The following is a 21668-nucleotide window of genomic DNA, read 5'->3' on the forward strand; positions in this document are numbered from 1 at the left end:
CACTCTTAATTAACTAACCACTAAACATGAAATAAGGAAAATAATAGAATTGCATGGGAACATGTCATGGAGATCATGGGCACACATCAGTCACTACTAGAAAATACACATATCTTGACACGCGAACAATGACACACGCTCATTTTATGACATTCGAAAGTGTGTGTCGAGAAAAAAATGTCATGGTTTACAAAGTTCAATAAATTTATGACATTCTTTTTTGTGTGTCATCTTTTTAGTGTCATTAGAGTAAACAAGATCTATCTTGACACGCAAACAATGACACGCGCTCATTTTATAACATTCGAAAGCGTGTGTCAAGAAAAAAAATGTCATGATTTTACAAAACACAATAAATTTATGACACTCTTTTTGTATGTCATCATGTTAGCGTCATAAAAAACACCATAACACTGTTTTTTTCATGTCATCTTACGTTAATAAATTTATATTTTCATTCCCTCCCATATGAAAATTTTAAGACTCCCGCCTCTGCCATAAGCCTACTCGCACAACACATTCCCCAGAAGAAACACACAGATCTCAGTTATAAAGAAAGAAAGAGCAGAACCAAGAGAGAGGGAGAGAGTGGAGCCCTAGTCGATTGGCAACCCGCCGCCAAAGGTGGTGGTTCATTTTGACAAGCGCAGGGACTGGTCTTTAAGTTTAACCCTAGTACCTTCCCCAAATCAGAATGGCACTAAACCCAATGGTGCGGGCATTGCAGCGGCCAACCACCATCAATACTCCATCTATGTTCTTCATCCTATCATTTTGGATCTGTGTGGATGTAAGTTATACCAAACTCATGACAGGCTTTTTTTTCTTTAAAAAAATCGACTTTTGGCAATCATTTCGCATGCAGAATCAATTTTCTTGGTGAGTTAGTTGATTCAGTGTATTAGTTTAGATATTTGATAAATTGGAACTGAATCTTGTTGTTTGGGTGTTTAGATCGGTCACTAAATTGTATATGAGTCGTTTATTCAACCATTCTGTGATAATTTTGCAACTATAGAGTCTGAATCGAATTAATTAACTCTTTGGTATTACTTTTACTACTTTAATCATGTGTGCGTTTGAATTGATTGGGGAGAGTCTGGTCATTTAATGTATGGCATAATAGTTTTCTAGGGTTAGGAAGATCAAGGTTTAGGAGTTTATTTGATGGCCCTTTAATCGGATGGATTGAACAACTATAACTGAAATCAAGATTGCATATATATGCTATTGGAATACCTAATTAACTGAATGTTATTGTTTTGTGTTTGGTGTTGGTTTTAGGTTAGAGGTGATGGTGAAACTCTTAGCCAAGTTGTATCGTCTCAGGTATAAGGTTTATAACTGATTATTAACTTGTGAATAGATGATATGATTTGTAATTTATATATTTATTCACTTCAAAGAATTGTGTTTGTGGGTTACGGGGCATTATGTTAAAAGGGGGTATAAATATAATTAATAAAAAAAAACCTTTAAAAAATGCTATTGGCCAATTCTCCTTCATACAATACCATTTCAGCGTGATTCAAAATACGCGGCCGGACTTTTTTTGAAAGAAAACGCCCAAACACACTGGCGGGTGTGGGGCGGTGGCGTTTTTGGACATGTTTGGGGGGAGAAGACGCCCACTACAGGTGGTCTTAAGATGCTTTGAGTTTTGATAACTTATTCAATTGTTATCCTATCCAGGGGAAGAAATGTTTATGTTTAGTTTTCATCTCATCAAGAGCTAACCACAATGTAGCAAAATACTCAAGGACGAGTAGACTAGGTTTGTATATTTAACTTTAAGTTTACTGTTACAGTATATGGATGCTTAGTTTAGAATGTTTGAAAGCATGGTGTAAATAATGAGTGATAAAGGCAGTTACTTGTAGTACTGAAACTACCTTTTACAGTTCCATTTTGTATTATTCTAATTGATGTTATGTGGTCTGATTGTGTGTAGGAGGTTGACATATTTTAAAGAAGGGATCTTTTTGGAGCTCAGAGCATTGTCATTAACAAGCCTCTTTCCCAGTAACCTAATCGTTACTTCTAGTGGTGGAAAATGGGCTGGTTAAGTGGATCGGGTAACGGGTCAAAAGGAGTAATTTTTTGGTACAAATTACAACAGATGGGGTCGGCTCGACTCACTTTTTGTTCAGAAGTTTTAGTTTTTTTAATAATAGTTGACGTGTCAAGTACGATCACCAAAGTTATATTGTTAAAAAAATAATAAAAAAAGCTTGACTCGACTCGACCCGAAACCCGTTCCGACCCGGACCTGTTTTGACCCGAACCAAAACAACCTTTTTTTATAATTGACCGTTCTGACCCATTACCCGACCCGACCCGTTTGCCAGGTCTAGAAATATTAAAGTAGGAACTCATACTATCTTATAAGTCAATTTCATATAAAAAGAGGACCTTTTTTATGAGGTGTCTGCACCATTAGATTTGTTTGCATTGTTTATCAATTAGATTTGTTTGCATTGTTTATCTGCTTGGTTTTGACTTGGGTTAGAATGGTTTCAGGTCAGAATGGGTTCAATTGGGTTCGGGTCAAAACGGGTCGCAACCAAAATAAGTTTGGGTCAAGATGGATTCTAGCAAAAATAGGTACGGGTCAAAATGGATCAACTTTGACTATATTAAACTACCATAAGAGAATCCCTTATGTATTAACGCTACGGTAAGCACTTAATCCCTTATGTAAATTGTGGTTGTAATGATATTGTAAATATTGACACCCTTTAGTTTAAACTTAAATCGCAATGGTTTCACATTTCTTGATATTTTTAATTGTGGTAGTGTCTACGTCAGCCAGGAGGTACTGAATGCGGCTACTATGTGATGAAATTCATGAAGGAGATAGCTTACGAAGGAGTTGAAATACTTGATAATGATAATGTAAGTTTAGGCATAGTTTAGTCTGTATATTAGAGAAATATGTACTTATATATCCAAACAAATGCTTAAATTCATATATTAGGATTAAATTCTGATTTTTAAGATTAATTTTATTTAATTGTTGTCTCAGGGAAAGGAGTAGAAGAATACTCGGCTGCGGATATGGATGACATTCATGAAGATTGGTTGACTTATGCGATTAACCTTATTTTTAAGTTATAAATCTTATTTTAGGTGTTGATAATGTATTGACAAACAATTCTTTTTTTGTTAATGTAAAAATATTTGTAGTATACTTGGCAAATGATTATGTAATGGATTGTTTTGGTATATATATGTGTGTGTATTTGTTTTATGAAAAAGATTTATTGTTTTTGTTATTATACATGTATCCAGGGCAAATTAGTAATTTTATAAAAAAAAATTTATACAATTAAAAACATGACACACGTAAATGAATGTCATACGTATGTGTCATAAATGCTTGTCATGAACGTGTGTCATTAAAAAGTGTCATAAAATGAGTGTCATGAATGTGTGTCATGAATGCGTGTCATTAAATGTGTGTCATAAAAACATGACACACAAATGCATTTCATGTTAAATTTATGACTCCTCAATCAACGACTCGCATTTGCGTGTCATAAAGACCCTTTTATGACACACAATGCATGTCAAGAAAGGTATTTTTTCTAGTAGTGAGTATTACTCTCTCCCTGACCTCCATCACCCTGAAACAAATCCTTCAAACAATTCTCCAAATCAACAGGCGCATATTTCACCACCGAATCAACACCTTTAAACTCCCCTCTATACTTCACATACAAACTCCGGTAAACCGGCAATATCTTCTCCTCCAGAGACATTCTAATCACCTCACGCATCCTCGCATCCGACACGACATAAACCGATTGTTTCCGGTAAGCTTCATTAAACTCCAAATTAAACTGTCTAAAACAATCTCTAACAGATATATTACTTTCAGTTTGTTTCCCATTCATCTGCAACGATGACGTCACTCTACTCCATGCAATCCGTTCATAATTTTTAATGTATTGTTTCAGTTTCTGCTCGTGTTTATCAATCCAATCGTCACCGATTATGTTTCTCAAACCGGAGTTACGTACTTTCGAAACGACGTAGTTTAGGTTGTTGAGTAGGAAAATGTACGATTGCGCTACGTCGGTGTATAAATCGGCGTTAGAGTCGATTTTACAGAGTAAAACGAGTACAAGCCAGGTGAACCGATCGGAAACTGATGACGTCACGTCGGAAAATTTGTTTGAGAAGTAAGATTCCGGCAACGGCGATGATGTGTGCCATGTTCTACAAACCATGCACACCATCACCACGCACACTATTACCACCATATTCGCCTTAACCTACCCACGTTGCTTTTGTCTTCAGCATTTTCTAGTAGTTTAGATAATTAGTAGTAGTGGGTTTAGTGGTATTCTTCATGTTTAGTTATTTTCAGTTTTAATTTGTAAGCCTATAAAATGGCAGTAGATGTTATGAGTTTTTCTTATGAATTAAATATGAATTAAATCTTGGTTTCTCTCTAATTTTCTTTCAAGCTTCGATCTATTTTCTTTGGATCAATTGGTTAACGATTAGGTTCGTAACAATTGGTATCAGAGCCGCCGTGATTCCCCTTCGGACCTATGGCTGCTCAAAATCTAACCTATGAAGAGTTGTTGGATCAAATCCAGTTAAGTCTTCAAAGGATGATTGATATTCTTAAAACACCACCGCCAACTTCCGCTCACGAACCACCATCACCCGCTTCTGCAATAACAACACCACCAGTTACCGCCCTCGTGCCATCACCGGTTTCCGCCGCAACACCACAACCTGCCTCATTACTACTACCACAACCAACCCCACAACAAACACCACCGCAAGCACTAAAAACAGTCCCGAAACCCGTACCACCGGAACCGAAAAATGCCCCAAACCAAGCACCCTCAACTATGCCCTCTCTCGTTCAAAAACCCACACCAACAGTTTTCTGTACTCCATTGAAGAAGATTATGAACTTAGTGCCGACAAGGAGGGAAATGACGCGGGTCACATGCGTGCTAGAGAGACGCGAGTGGCAGCCACCGTGGCATGCCGTTGTTAGCGCTCCGAACGCCGTTGGAAGGCTTGAATGGCGACCGCCGTGGAGTGTCAGTCGTATCATGTCTAGATTTTCAACCTTGTGGACAAGGTTTCTTCAAGGGGAAAGGAATGATGTGTGCCATGTTCTACAAACCATGCACACCATCACCACGCACACTATTACCACCATATTCGCCTTAACCTACCCACGTTGCTTTTGTCTTCAGCATTTTCTAGTAGTTTAGATAATTAGTAGTAGTGGGTTTAGTGGTATTCTTCATGTTTAGTTATTTTCAGTTTTAATTTGTAAGCCTATAAAATGGCAGTAGATGTTATGAGTTTTTCTTATGAATTAAATATGAATTAAATCTTGGTTTCTCTCTAATTTTCTTTCAAGCTTCGATCTATTTTCTTTGGATCAATTGGTTAACGATTAGGTTCGTAACAGGCGACTGGATCTGCAACTGGAGCGGATAGTCCGCAACGATATCGGATAATTCGTCGGTGTAATATATTAAAACAAGTAAGTAGTTCATCACGTAACGCGTTATCGGATGAATTCCGGCACCGGTCACCGGAGTTTTCAACGTTTCTTTCTGTATTGACGCTTCGAAATCGGCTAGCATTGCGCGAACGGCGTTACCGAGCTTCACGACTGACGTCACCGCCTGTGTTCGAACAACCGCCACTGATTCGAATTCAAAGATCGTTTCGATATCCGGAAACAAATCCGAAACCGCACTGTACAGATCTAGAGTTTTGAACATTCTCTCCATCGATTTCTTCGATTTCGCAACGAGTTCTGGAAACTCGAACAGAACTAGCGCTCGTTCCGTACAGATTTCGGAAAAACACGATTCTCTGATCTTCTCCGACGACGTAAACACGTAGTCGGATAACATTCTTTCGCGGGAGAACAACGAGTTAACCGCGAATTTAACAGCGTTTAGCCAACTCTTGATTTTCAGTTCGAGAACGTTCCAATTCATTTTGTTGATCTGGTTGAAACTGTATTTCTCGATTCGGAGATTATACATTGTTTCATCAACAACCGATTTGCGTAAAATTTTGTAAATATTTACGCACTCTTTTCCGTAACCGGAACTGATCATACAATCCGCAATCGTTTTCAGATCCTTCATAACTGTCGTAATTTGATCGTATTCGTGTGAAGGATTATCTTCATCCGAAACAGAATCACTCGATCTAGTTTTCGAAAACAAAACCGAAGCCGAAACATAATTTAAAACATCTCTATGTGCTGATAAAATGTGATAAAACTCTTTCTGCAACCGCTTCATTGCGACTTGCATTAACTTCTGAGCGTGAATTATTTTTTCGGAGTTTGCATTTTCGGATATGAAGAAATGCATTGCGGATTGCAAGTTGTTGACTGATATAATGAACTGTCGGGCTTCTTGTTGGTCTCCGGTGAACAAATAGTCGAGTTTGGTGTAAAACGGAGAGTCGAGATCCCATCGTTTGATGATTTGTTCGGCGTGTAACAAATCTTCTTCCATGATCGAAACGGAAAAGGTTTGGTGATGAGAGTGAGTGCTCATCGAAGACGTTTGAGCGAAAGAATTCGAGGGTGATGGTGGTTTTGAGGATGTAAAAATCAAACCTCTCATGATTTCAAGTTTTGTATAACTTTTTTTTTTGTGAAAACAGTTGAATTGAGTGTGAGATGAATTAGTAAAAACTATTGAATTTTGGAAGTGAGTAAAGTGAAGGATGAGGAGTAAGTATAGACAAAGGTTGGTCAAAGCAAAGGGATTGAATTGGCATCTTGCAAAAACGTGGTGGTCCAGAAAAAAGAAATGGATTGAATTGGCATATTTCAATTTACCATTATGGGAAATAAATACGAGATGTTGAAACTTTTAGTAAACTAAGTCAAGTAAAAAGAGTTTTAGGCCACTAGTGACATGAAACGGTCTTTTAAGGGTCCCTCGCATGTGCAACTACTATTGGTTGACTGATCCACCTAGAGCCAAAGCATAAGCAAACAGATGTTTCGGGTCGGGTTAGGAGTAAGGGGTGTTTGATGTTGCGTTTTCAAAATGAATTATGCGTTTTCAAAATAGATTTTGCGTTTTCAAAACTGCATTTTGAAAAAGCATGTAGATACATGCTTCTCCAAAACTGCGTTTTGGAGGCAGATAATCACTTTTTCATCCAAACACTTTTTTAGATTATTTATGTTTTTCAAACGCAATAATCAAATAATCACTTCAAAATGTAATCCCAAACGCTCTCTAAATGTAATAGCATATGTATATTTGTACCATATTCATTACCTTGTATATCTCTTAATTAGTTGGAAACTATCCTAACATAGGGCATGTATTATGTGTATGTATTGGATAAATGAATGAGAAGGAGGCAAGGAAAATATTTACGATACCAAGGCTTTCATGGTATCAGCCTAACCCTATTGCCGCCATCTCCATCTTCTCACCTGTTCGATTTTCTTTTCTTCTTCCCTACAGCCTTCCCTTTTTTTTCGACCTCCTTCCTCATCTTATCTTTCACCATGGAATCTAAAATCCATCCTGCATCCACTGTTTCTAATATCAAAAGCCTTATTCCCATTACTTTGGAGATGTAAACCGGCCAATACGCATCCTGGAGCGAGCTTTTTAAAATACAATGTCGGGCGTTTCTTGTGATTGATCACCTCTCTCCCAACCCAGCCGAAACCACTGGTTCTTCCTCCTCTACTGTCGATAAAGAAAAAGCCACCACACCGCCAACCGAGTCCTCATGGGATCGTCTTGACGCCATTGTATTACAATGGATATACAGCACTATTTCAAACGATCTCCTGCACACTATCTTTAAGCCCAACACAACCGTCTACGAGGCTTGGAAGACGCTCGAGAATATTTTTCAAGACAATAAAAGTACCTATGCTATTCATCTTCTACAAAAGTTCTCCAACACCCGCCTAGATGATTACCCGAACATGTCTGCCTATTGTCAACAACTAAAGGTACTCGCAGATCAATTGGCTAACGTTGGATCCCCGGTCGACAACGAGCGCCTAGTTCTCCAACTACTCTATGGGCTCAACGAACAATATGAAGGAATTGCCACCATTATCTAACAACAAGACCCGCTACCGACCTTCTATGACGCCCGTTCAAAATTAATCATGATCGAAAGCCGCAAAGCTGAACAGGCTCTTCACTCGGCACAAGCCGCAGGTACCGCTTTGAATGTGAACACCTCTCGGCCCCAACCGAACACTACTACTACTGCTGATTATCGATCCACCGTCGCACCTGAGTATCGGACCGAAGCTTCGGATCGGAACCGGGGGCGAGGACGGTCCCGTGGCAGAGGTCGTGGACGTGGCAATTATGGCCATGGTCGGGGCAATCGTTATGACAACCCTCACTAAACCAGGTATCCGTACGACTTAATTAATGATTAATTACTGCTTAATTACTATGCTTACTTGAAATTACTGATGAACTGCTACTTGATTTCTGATACTTGTATATTCCTGCATCATACTTTACATACCGTCACTACATTATTTACATACTGAACCCTAGTGACAAACATGATGCACAAAAGCACAGTAGCACTATGAAGGGATAACCTATTGAACATGCTGATAAAGCCAGCATCAGGCAGATACTGCCTCTAAGGCCTGTATGAGCCAGAAATATTTTACTACACCCATAGTGAGTGTAGGGATACAAGGGTTGTAGAACTGCGTCTCTAGGAATAAGATACAATGACTGGATGTGCCTAGGACATACACTAAGCACAAAACTCAGCACTTTAATTAACAATTCAGCTTTTAGCTAACTAGTAAAGTGCCAAAACATGAGAAAAATATTACTAGACACTTTCCAAAGTGTCGGGAATAAGTTGTGTCACTAAAAAGGGTATTAACGACACTTAAAAGCTTTGTTAAGCGCTTTAACGGATTACTATCCAACCGAACAACCGGACTATACCCGGAACATGAAAATATTGCCATTAACATTATTGGTCTTTTTCTGAGCCAGTTAGGATCCCTGAACACCCTAACACCCGCCATAAGGCACTACACACAACTAACCGGACCTAACTAGTAGTTACAAATGGACTAGAACCCCCCCCCCCCTTCCTAACCGTCCCCAACTAGAGGGGGACACACCTTGTACAATTTTGATTATAAAATTCTTGGATGTCTAATATCTTTGTGACATTGAAACCATTGGTCCATAATCTCTAATTTGCCTATAAGTAACTTGTAATTGCACATCATGAACATTCACATTCCAACACACAAAAATTACTCTCTCTCTTGCCCTCTAAAGCTTCGGCCGAGATCCCCCTTATACATCCCACCATTTTTCGAGTTTGATCATCCATTTCCAACATCACACAAGCATCAAGGATCGCATATAAGGAGTCGTGGTGCACTCGGAGCTCGGAGGACCTCTTTCTCTAGCTTTTATCCTCTCATTTTGCGCTTAGATTCTTCCCTAGCCTCGAGCTAGTGGTATGTTACTTAAATCACCTACTCGAACTATTTTAAAGTGGTTAATATGATGCGTAACGGTTAAAACTTGAAATCTTACAAGATGATGCTTTAAAGTCTACTAAAAACACAAGTAATGATGGTTAAAAGTTCATTTGTTGTGTAAAACTTGTAGTAAGTGAATTGTGTGGTTATTCGGACCCGATCTATGTTGTGGTAGCTCGGATCATCATTTAACCCGGGTTGGTCATGATCATGAATCATGACATAAGGTTGTTTTGAATGAAACAAGGGTTAAATGGTGAAACTCTACCACACACGAATCATGAACTTGTGTAAAAGCGTTTTTACTTGTAAAATAGTGTTTAAAACTAGTAGATCTACGGATCTACAAGTGGTATTTTCAAAGGACCGAGTGTCGAGAAAATCATGTTTTCTAAAAACGGATCTTACACTTACAAATATGATTTTTAGAACACACAAGTGTGTAAGCACTTGTGTAGCACAAAAGTTTCGACAAAATAACAATTTTTGTAAAAGATGTCGAGAAGTTGTGAATACGGAGTTTCTTTAAAAGTAAGGTTTTTACGAAATCGGATTGCTTTATATAAAGATCCGCTAAAAGTGATGAGATTTACACTATAATTTTAGAAAACTACAAGTTCATGTGATTTAGGCGATTTACATAATTGTTAACTAGTTTGTTGTGTTGAAAATTGTTTTGATCGAAGAAAGAAGTTGTTGAATTGATTTGTAAAAGAAAATGATACGCTTGAAAGCGTGGCCACCTCCAATTACAGAGGAAACTCTGGCGAAATTTTTCCAAAAATCTAACACTTAGAATTATTTTCACCATAAGTGTTAGAAATACTTTTTGACATGTTTTCAAAATATATAAATTTCGCCACGACTTTATTTACAAAATATCGGAGGTGGGATTTTCACAAAATTAAACGTGATAAATATATATTTAGTAAATATATTTTCATAACATTATTTGTGATTATTTTGTGAAGTATATAATATTAAATTTTAGGGTAAAAATAATATTATCGAACGTTAACGAATTGTGATTATTTTGTGAAGTATATAATATTAAATTTTAGGGTAAAAATAATATTATCGAACGTTAACGAATCCAAAATAATACGAACGCTTTCATGATAAATATATAAGTTACACCGGTAATTACCATTACCACTCGATCGTTAAAACGTAACTTACGCAATTTACGGAAATATTTATGAACGCGTATATTTGACAAAGTATTATTTTGGGAGAATTTTGTGAAGTAAAAATATAATATTTTTGAGAAAAATATTTATATTTTGGGATTGGAAATAAATATATATTAAGTGAGACTTAATGATATAATTCGAACGCACATGTATTAAATCCCCCATCCTTGGGAAGGAAAATAATTACCAAGTATGCGCAGAACGTAAACACGAAATAGTTGTCTAACTATTTCTCAAAAACTTAAACCTTAAAGCTAAGGCACGACCGTCCGTCTAATAGAGTTAGTACATGTAGGTCGTTGCACAGCTGCTTGACTTGGAGTATATTTGGTAGAGACGCACCGCTGTGAGTTCATGTCCCCCTTTTCTCTTAACTGTTTTCAGTTTTCTAAACTGCGGGGGTGAAATACATGTTACTTTGATTATGAATACTTTATACATGGTATGGTTAGCGTAAGGAGGATTACTACTTAGATCATGTGAATGGGTAGGCGGAAACTTGAGGTCATTAATCCTCAGGGTAGGACCGAGGGGCAGGAGCGATAGATCTATTTGGGTGTAGCGAGCCCAGTCCCAGGCCCAGCATAACGGACCTCGGGATGACTTTGTACCCGGCGCATAAATCTGCTAGGTTTGAGCCTTCCTACTTGCATTTCACACATATCAATGGCCTTGCAAACCATTGGTGATCTCTTTTTCCTTATTTGCTACATACCAGGATTTTGATAAATACAAAGGTTTATTTACTCACTTACACATGAACTCGCTCAACATTATTGTTGATTTTTCAACTTACATGTATTTCAGAGAATTAAAGGATCTGGCACGGTATGTCACGTTTTCCCGCTGCACTAGTACGAGGTCATCCGGGTTTAGGGAATGTGACTCTTTCCTGGACAAGTCACAGTCCTTAAACCATGTTTATGTTATGTTTAAGTTTGTAATGTTTGTTGAACAAGGTTATGGTTGTTAGGGTGTTTTCCCGTTAAAACAATGTTGTTGTATTTGGTTTTTAAAACTTAATTGAATGGATGATCTTGCATGGTTTTATTCATATAGCTTTGTTATGGTTAAGCTATGGTATTAAGAAGTCACACCAAATTAACCACGCTTCCGCAAAGCCAGGGTGTGACAATCGTATGTCGGGCAATGGCTTTACCCCACAACTCGGGTGGCCAACGTGGTTCAACAACCCACCCCCTTGGGCCGCAAATCAGCGGGCCGACCAATCCAACAGCCAGTGGCCGATGTGGGCCGTGCCTCCATGCCCGTACCCGACTACACCTTCGCGAACTACCAACACGGGTGGCAATGGTATTCTCGGTCCTCGACCCAATCAGCCTTCTAACACGGCTCAGGCTCACCACACAGCCTACACCCCGACAGATATTGAACAAGCACTCTACACTATGCAACTTAACCAACCGGACCCGAATCTTTACATGGACTTTCAAAATGGATTTGGGTTCAAATGGTTTAACAAAATGTGTTCTGTCCGTATTTGTTTTTACTTGTGCTACTAGTGATGCGGCGGTGATAGTGATAGCGATCGTGGTGGTTGTCGTGGCAAATGTGGTAGTTTTGATGACGATCGGTAGATGATGAAAGCAAATAGTGCTTGTTTGGTTAGGATCTAAGCTTGCAAGGTTCTAAAAGTTATCTTATTTTTAATCCCAGATAAACTAGGTACGGCAAATTAACTTATTTCGTTATTAAAAGTTACCTGGATCAATCTATTTGTTAAAAGTTTGATCATCATTGATAGCAAGATTCTAGCCTATAAGTTTTCATTTACAGCTCCAAATTACTTCTCTCACAAATTAAACTTTTTTTTAGTCTTGACGATTGGGATGTTGGGCAAACAACGTCAAATGTTTTGATCCAACAGTCAATTTTAATCTAATCCATTTAATTCGTTGGAAACATAACCCATAATTTATCCGTATTATCATCTACGTGTGCTAAAATCACCACTATGCAAGATCCAAACAACAAATGCATGAAATTGACCAATTGAAATATGTGATTAGCAAATAAACGCGTGACCCTAAGGCTCCACGGTCCGTCCCGGTGCGGCGCCGCCGTCCCCTCCATTTCGCCCCCCACCACCGGCGTCCTGAACGTCAAGTTGGAGACGGTCCTCCCCCTCTCTCAGACACCTATACATACAATATATACATATATATTTTAGCTCCATCCTCCATTGCTTACCTCCATCCTCTTTGTCCTATATTCACATCCGATCTACGTGGCACCTACGTGGCAGATCATCCTCTAAGGGAGGACTATCGCCATACCACATAATCCTAAAGAGATCATCAATTCTGAATCAAACAACAAAAAAATTCGTGCTTCCTAGAAAATTGCATGTGATGCATTGAAGATATCTATATTCAAAATCATAGATTAAACGACAAAACCAATTCATAGGATCAACAAGGGCATCGTACTTGACAATGGAAAATGCTTAATTTTTTTTTTCAGCTGTCATCTGACTAAATATATGACAAAAGTTTGCTGCTGGATGTGCTTTTCATAGTTGTTTTCAAACCGTGTCAATATTGGAATTTATTAACAACTAGTAGATATATCCGCGCTACATAGTGCGTTTTGATCGTATCAATTCTGTTTGCCATAATACCGGCACTCGATATAGTTACCAAAATAAATATGTCAGAGAAGATATTAACACGTGTTTACCTAAATCTAAAGCCATTATAAATTATGTCGAATGGTATCATTGTGCGACGATAAATCCAGAAGAAAATCGTTAAATTAACAAATTGGATCCGAAATTGTATGATTATGAATAGAGAAAAATACCCGGATAGTCTCTATAGTTTGCTTCATTTTCACCTTTAGTCCTTAACTTTCTAAAATTACAGTTATAGTCCCCAACTTTTGCAATTTCGTTCCCGGATAGTCCCTACCATGGATGGAGGTTAGTTTTTTTATGTTAAGTGAGTGTGAAATGACCTAAATACCCTTCCTGTCAAATTAATAACTAAAAATTTAAAAGAAATATAATTAATATTTTAGAATTTATGTGGGACGCACCACCCCACCCCACCCCACTTCATCTTTCCCATTTCTCACCACCATCTCCACCTTTCACCACCACCACGTTGTTCCGGCGACCACCTCACCGCCCTTTTTTCCATTTTTCTCTCTGAACAATGACCAACCACCAACGCCTTTCACCATCATCGAACCACAGTTTAAGACAACAAGTTAAAAACCTTTATAAAAACAGAAAAAGTCACATCGAAAAATCAAATTCAAAACCTTTATAAAAACAGAACAAGTTAAAAACCTTTATAAAAACAGAAAAAGTCTTCTTCATCGATCGAAGGGTGTAAAATGAGTTCAACAGTTCACAAAACACCCAATTCAAGTAACAAACAATCATTATTCTTCAACAACATAACCACCCTTGTCACTAACCATTGAACCGGTTCCACCTTAGCTTTCACCTTCTTAGACATAACATTCGAGTATCCAGTACAGGGAGAGGTTGCAGAGTAGATGATATCAAGCAGAATGTACCGCGCTTCACGATGAGGATGATGATGCTGTGATTCTTTTTCAAATTGTGAAGAAAATGCCATTCAATTTGTGGTTTTAGTATGGCATGATTGATTACTAGGGTTTGAGAAAGGTTTTTGGGCTGTTTTAGGTGGAGGGTGGAGGCGGGTTTTAGGTGGAGGTTGGAGGGCAGTGGGTGGAGGCGGGTGGTGTGGTTATGGAGAAGAGGTGCAGGGCAGTTTTAGGTTAAAAAAACGAACATGGCCCCACCTTTTTTTTTAACGGCAAATTTGGATCACTGACGGACCATTAGAGGAACCACCCGATCATATCCATCCCCACTAAGCAATAATGCCTATACACCAATTCAGGAGGAAACCCAATAAATCTGAGAAAAACCCCCCTTGTAGGAATCGAACCCATGACCTAATGGTCATAAGACTTATCTCACCACCAAGATGCCACTAGGCTATAATCCCACCTTTTTAATTTTATAAATGTTTTTAACTTGTGGGTCCCAGAAATAAATATATCAATATAATAGTTTAAGTTATTTAATTTTGAAGTAAGGGTATTTTTGTCATTTCACACGCAGTTAACTGAGAAAACTAACTGATGTTAGGCCTAGGGACTATCCGGGAACAAAATTGCAAAAGTTAGGGACTATAGCTGTAATTTTAAAAAGTTAGGGACTAAAGGTGAAAATAGAGCAAACCACAGAGACTATCCAAACATTTTTCTCTTATGAATACTTGTAAAAGAAAATAATGAATAGAACGATAATAGAAAATTAGTTTTCTTTTCTAATAAACAAAAACAATTTAATCATAACTAGGGGTGCAAACGAGCCGAGTCGAGCCCGAGCTCGACCAGGCTCGAGCTTGAGCTCGATTAACTTATGAAAGCTCGGGCTCGAGCTCGGGCTCGAGCTCGGCTCGATTCGAGCTTTGTTTTCAAAGCTCGGGCTCGTTGGCATTTTCTTAAGCTTGAGCTCGGCTCGGGCTCGGCTCGTTTATTATCTATTAGTTAATATATTATGTAAAAATAATATAAATGATAGACTTTTTAGGCTCGCGAGCTCGATAAGTGAAGCTCGGGCTCGGGCTCGTTTACTAAAAAAGCTTATTTTTATGTTCGAGGTTGTCTTGTAAACAAGTTTATATAAGCTCGGCTCGACTCGGCTCATTCACACAAAGGCTCGATAAGGCTCAACGAGCCTAACGAGCTTCACATGCGAGGCTCGAGCTCGGGCTCGATAAACAAACGAGTTTTATTTTAGGCTCAAGCTTGGCTCGGGCTCGATAAGGCTCGGCTCATTTCGAGCTTTTTGTCGAGCCGAACTCGAGTAGCTCGCGAGCCGGTTAACTCATTTGCACCCCTAATCATAACAAAATGAAAAAAGGTCCTTGATTAAATAAAAGAGACGTGTCAAATTGACCCCACCCCCCTCCCTTCCCAAAAAAAAGGTCATGCTCAGTTCCACGGAGATAAATTGGAAAAAAAAAAAAAAAAAAAAAACTAAAGTGGATTAGGCAACGGTATGGAGGTTCGTCGTCCACCGTCCTGGAACGTCGTTGGACCAAACACCACACCCCCCCCCCCCAGTCTTCGTCCTTGGCGTCCTCTTCTGGACGTTGGAGCCGATCTACAAAATGACAAAAACCACCCCTCCCCCTCTCACACACCTATACATACAATATATACATACACATTTTAGGTCCAATCCTCTCATTTTCATACCTTCATCCTCATGCCCATCCTACGTGGCGCTTACGTGACAGACCATCCTCCAAGGGAGAACTATTACCATACCATATAGCCTAATACTAGGATAGTTGTCATCTCTCACTATTATATGACCGCCTAGCTTTGCCAATCAAGGTCGAGTACCGTACACAGAAATAGAAATTGTATTTTATATATTGATTATAGTAGGATAGTTGTAATGTTTTTCATGACCTAAAACAGTTTCTAAAAGCGACACATTTTAAAGGGTTCCAGAAAGAAGACACTTTATCATGAAAATAGGGAGAATAAGTCAAAGTGTTAGATCTTAGGGTGAAGGGAGTGGTTAAACAGGTGAAAGTGGCAAACTTCAAAATCGACCAATCAGAGTGTGCCATGTCAATCAGTGTGAAGAGTTTAAACTTTGGCGAAAAATGTTGGTAGTGGTTAAACAGTTGAAAGTGGTAAACTTTATATATATATACACACACATCAACACATACACACACACATCAATCATCATCATGTCTCCTTTCCCGAATCGGTGATGCTTCCCCGCTTGAACAAGTTTGCCGAGCGACAAAGGAGGCCGGCGGCGGTGTTGCCGCGCGGCAAACTCCTTTGCCGTCGAGTTCACCGCTCCACTCCCTTTACCCTTAGATTAGTTCCTATGGTTGATACATTTCGCATGATGAGCCCCCACTTTTTTTCTTGCATTCTGAATTCTCATGGTTGTCATTTTCTTGCACCTTGAGCTCTTGGGTCAAATTGCTGAGGAATATTCCGCTAACCCTAATAGTTAACATTGTTATAATGAGGGTACTCTTATCTTTTCACCCACAAAACCTAATACCCTTCTCTCATTTGAGTCCCCTAATTCGAGATGTCATTTATGCCCCCTAACAACCAAGACAACCACCAACCCTCTTCGCCTTTCTTCATTACCATTGCTACTATTATTTTTTATACCATCACCACCACTCTTCATTCACAACCCTCCGACAATCTTCATTCACACCCGATAATGCCTTCCGTCGACCTCACTACTACTGTTGACACACAAAGTGTCACGGTTAGTGCCTCACAGCTACAATTCGTATAATCTTGTAATGTTAAACTGAAATTAACTAAACATTAAAAAAGATTTTGAACTGATCTTGAGTGTGTAGCTGGAATCAGGCTTAATGCCTCCCTTCGCCATCTCGTGGTCCATTTCAGGGTTGTTCTTAGGTTCTTGAACAATGCGACCTTAGACGTCGTCTTTGAATGAGGTACGGGTGATAGGCTTGAGTAGATGTAACTATGATGCTTAACTATTATAACAAACTAGATCGGGTTTTTTGTAATGATCTATTATACCCGTTGTTTTGTAATGATGTATATCGTACCCGAGTTATGAGTATATAATATATTAGTTAATGGATTTAATGCTTATCAATGAAGATAATTTGCATTGTTAGTGTTTGGTTCTAAGTTGTGTCTTAAAGCAAGAAAGCATGTCTGACAAAGAAAATGGTGGGTGAATGGATCTGGGATAGAGGAAGGAGTTCAGGTGGTGGAGATGTTGATGTTGGTGGAGTTGCAGGTAGTGACGGCTGGTGGTAAGTGGTGGAGGCAGGTGGTGGTGAGTGTGTGAGAGAGAGAGACAGAGACATAGAAGGGTTTAAAAAGGGTGAATAAGAAGTGTTTTAATTTAATATTAAGGTCATGTTGGTCATTTTACATGGAGTTAACGGAGAAAACTAACGGACATCCACTTTAGAGACTATCCGAGTAACAAAATGTCAAATCACAGGGAGCACCGATGTAATTTCCAAAAGTTTGAGAGTATATTTTACAAAACCAAAGGACTATCCGGCCATTTTACTAAAAAAAACGGGACCCTAATTAATTGAGCCTTAAAGTCGTTGCATATTCATTATTATTGATCGGTTGTACGTAAATCATATTAGAAGTCATATCACATTCATTTTAATTACTTTACATATGACAACTTGGAGGCCCAGAAATAAGGATAAATACCTCTCAACTATAAAACAAAACTGTCGGTTGAAGAATCCCGATACCACTATAAAACAAAACAAGGATAGTTAGTTTTTGAAAAAAAAAAAAAAAGAACAAAAAGCCAGTGGCGAAACTTGAGATTTCAGATTGGGAGGTCAAAAACGTATATACCTAATAAAATTATAAAACCGGGGGGATCGGAAACGTATATACCTAAAAAAATTCTATACGAAAACTACATACCGAGGGTTGAGTAACGTTATAGCACCTATGCCTATAGGTGGTTGGATATTAATTTTCTGTTATGGATATTAAAACAAGCGTCGGCAAGGATTGATGTAAACCTATTTGTCCATGGTGTTGACAGTAAATATCACGAGTGTTACATCGCTGGAAGGTGAAAGCTTATGTTTCGTTTTAAATTTTATGATTCAATTTGATTAGTGAAGTTATATTAGTATGTTGTAAGATGTTGGTAATTTTAGTGTTATCAACGGATTTTAGGGCATTGGATTAATTTGTCGATCGAGATAATAACATCGGTGATTGATCGAGTTCGGTGAAGCAGGAGTGCGGGCTCGTTTAACACAAATATTATTTGGGCCTTGTAATTAACACTTATTTTAGTATTCAAATAATTGTTGTGTTGGGCTTAATCTATCACTAATTTTGGGCGTAATTGTATTAGAACTAGTTTTTGCCCCGCCCGCGTTGGGGGGCAATAATCCGAATATTTCTCTCTCATAACATGTATGTCTGTGTTTCGGTTACTTGTACATACTACTCATAACACGATCTCAAAAAAAATTACATCGAGTCAATAAATTAAAACAAAAACACTACCATACTTTTACTAAAAAAACTAAAACGATGGAAAGACTATAATTTTAAATTGGGAGCAAAACTGAAATTTTTCAGGACAAATGAGCATATACCAGGCACGCCTGAACGAATAAAAATTACACCTATGCCCGCCCTCGTTGCAGGGCGTTAAATAAAATATTTCTTAGTTTCATAAGTATTTAGGTTACTTGTACATACTACTTATAATACGATCTAAAAAAACACATCGAGACAACTGTCACACCCCCAAAATCCACACGCGGAGTATCACTGCTTGGAGGCGTGACATGACCAGGATCAAGCCACCAATCATATTGAACAACGTAATTAAGTAGATAAAACCATTCACAATATAATTGGTGACCAAGAGAAAGCAGCCAACCTTAAGTTAACAGCGGAAGCATAATACGTAAAACTAACCCATAAGTTCATAGTTCATAAGTTTAAAGACCAACACATAAGTTCCATAAGTTCATAAAGTTTAATTGTTAAGCACGGGACATAACAGTCCATATCCCACAATGACCTCCTCCTCGTGCAAGCTCCATAAGCATCTAACGACCTGTAAGGCATGTAACAACGAGTCAACAACAAAGTTGAGTGAGTTCACGGTTGGTTGTTTAGTTTTAAGTTGTTTCGGAAATCACGGTTGTCTTTTGCTGGCTTACTTACCGTGGGGGTTACCCCATAGTTGAAAATATGATTATCTAGTTCCTTTATTACCCAAACCATATCCATAATCAGTGGGGGCTTCCCCATGTGAACTACTAGACCGTTACCATATAGACTACTAACGAAAGGAAGTTGTACCCTACGTCAATGTCTATCATCATTGACAGTTTGCCATAGTCCACTAGTACACGCCCGTCTGACTGGCACAGTGTGAGGTTTGTTAAACCTAATAGCGCTATTAACTAATGACCCGCTCGCCATTGGCCTCGGCGATTAAGTCGATATAAAATGAGTGACTTAATGATAGAGTTTTGTCTAGTAAGTTTTAAGGTTGTTGTCCTACCCATGGAGGACGAACATACGTATTCTACCCAAGGAGAATACGCAGGATTATTATTGGCATCCTACCCATGGAGGATGGCGGTACATATCCTACCCAAGAAGGATATGTAGGTTTCGTTTTAATTCTTTAACCCATTCCCAGCCACCGGGAATCCCATGCCTTAGAAAGTGTGTGAACTCACCTTGGTTTGCTCGGTTAGATTAGTTACTCTAATAATCAGAAATCAATCACGTCCTAATAAGGTACAGATAACAATCAGTTTCTCATGCATAACAAGTATTCTACGTACGGTTTATCTACTCATTATTTCTATCACGTACCACACAATTCAAATGTCAAGTTACTTTGTTAAGTTATATTATTTTACCCTAAAATAATATAACTATCTCACAAAATAAACAAATATTCACACAAGTGTTCTAGTATACAATATATATTCTAGATATATATATTTAACCATTTTACTTGTAAAAATCAACCTCCAATACTTTGTATTTTTGTAACAAAACTCATGGCGAAGTTTATTTTGAAAAACAAAGTTAAAACGTATATGTGAACACTTGTTAGAAAAATAATTTCTAAGTGTTGGAATTTTTAGAAAATTTCGCCAGAGTTTCCTTTGTAAATGGAGGTGTCCATGCTAATAAGCATATCATTTTCTTTTCTAAACATTATTCAACAATCAACAATCATTCACTAAACAATATTACATTCACCAAGTGTAAAAACAATGCACTCTACGTAGTAACATGAACTTGAGTTTTCGTAAAAACGCGTAGTAACTTGGTAAGGTATTTTGTGGTCTTAGTTACCTCCCGAAGTGTATTTACTTTTGTAAAAATCTCTTTCTTGGGGTTTCTAGATGTTTACAACTTGTAGGTACTTTTTACAAAAATATTTATTTACCACATCTTCTTGTTCCAAAAATATTTCTACACTTATTTTGTCATTAAAAATAGTGTAGGTTTACTAAAAATCATGATCTTTCAAGAATCATCTTTTCAACTTGGTTCCTTATGGAAAATCATTCACAAGTCTTGGATCTACAAGATTACTAGTTCACTTTGTTTGTTATTTTACAAGAAATCATTTTATGTTCAAGTTCATGTCTAAATGTGAAGGTGATCATTTTATGTAAACCCTTAATCACCTCCTAACTTGTTAACTCATGTTTTTAATTATGATTTAACAAGTTCCATATGATGATCAACATCATATTTCTAGTAATCATCAAGCAAGCATCAACATATACCAAACAACATCATATTAACAATGTTACATCATGTTTCATCTTATTTAAGCTTATGTTTCATGATTCAAGGTTCAAGTCTTTTAGTGTTCATATGTTTCATCATAATATAACTATCAACCACTAAAAACATGAAGTAAACAAGGATTAACAAGAAGCTTACCACTAGCTTAAAGCTAGGGAAGAACTCTAGTGAAACTGATGGTGAAAATGGTGTGTAAAAGCAAGTAATGGAAGCTCCTTGATGATCTACAAACTCCAAGCTCCAAGATTCACCTTTTTGCACTTGAATGAAGCTTAAATACGGAAAGATGAGGGTTGTAAGGTGGTGGTGGTGGCGGTTCTTGATGGAGCCGAGAGGGGATAGAGAGAGATGAGGGAATGGAGTAAGTTTGTGAAGTGTTGAAATGAATATGATCTTGTAAGATCACACCATACTTATAAGATCTTATCTCTTATATTTTGGCAAGATACTCAAGCAAACATCTAATATAATAATCAACAAAATCTTGAGAGGTATGGTGATGGCCGATTATAGGCTAGGGGGGGGGGGGCTAAGTGTAATATTTGTAACTAGTTGGTTAGTTA

General features: G+C 38.0%; 2 protein-coding genes across 9 annotated transcripts; one reads left to right on the plus strand and one right to left on the minus strand.

Annotated features, from left to right (window-relative positions):
* The first annotated feature begins 459 nt into the window (after nucleotides 1–459).
* On the plus strand, nucleotides 460–3225 carry LOC110890096. 8 transcript variants are annotated; one of them, XR_002564214.2, is made up of 7 exons: nucleotides 460–790; nucleotides 1285–1329; nucleotides 1693–1774; nucleotides 1952–2022; nucleotides 2521–2677; nucleotides 2797–2895; nucleotides 3026–3225. XR_002564214.2 is itself a non-coding variant. In XM_035979239.1 (6 exons), the coding sequence occupies exons 1-5, from the start codon at nucleotides 695–697 to the stop codon at nucleotides 2820–2822; spliced, it is 333 nt and encodes a 110-aa protein (XP_035835132.1). In that variant the 5' UTR covers nucleotides 460–694; the 3' UTR covers nucleotides 2823–2895; nucleotides 3026–3225. The 8 variants fall into 8 exon arrangements, 2 of the variants coding, with proteins under 2 accessions (XP_035835132.1, XP_035835131.1); XR_004871183.1 differs by having other exon boundaries at nucleotides 2521–2604; XR_002564212.2 differs by having other exon boundaries at nucleotides 1952–2677.
* Nucleotides 3226–3587: 362 nt separating this feature from the next.
* LOC110888107 (exocyst complex component EXO70H1) lies at nucleotides 3588–6825 on the minus strand. Its single transcript, XM_035979909.1, has 3 exons — nucleotides 5445–6825; nucleotides 4665–4873; nucleotides 3588–4221 (listed from the first exon to the last, which is right to left on the minus strand). Exons 1-3 carry the CDS (start codon nucleotides 6627–6629, stop codon nucleotides 3588–3590), a joined length of 2028 nt encoding a protein of 675 aa, XP_035835802.1. The 5' UTR covers nucleotides 6630–6825.
* Nucleotides 6826–21668: the final 14843 nt, after the last annotated feature.

The sequence above is a fragment of the Helianthus annuus genome, chromosome 11 (assembly GCF_002127325.2).
Source record: "Helianthus annuus cultivar XRQ/B chromosome 11, HanXRQr2.0-SUNRISE, whole genome shotgun sequence".
Classification (NCBI taxonomy): domain Eukaryota; kingdom Viridiplantae; phylum Streptophyta; class Magnoliopsida; order Asterales; family Asteraceae; genus Helianthus; species Helianthus annuus.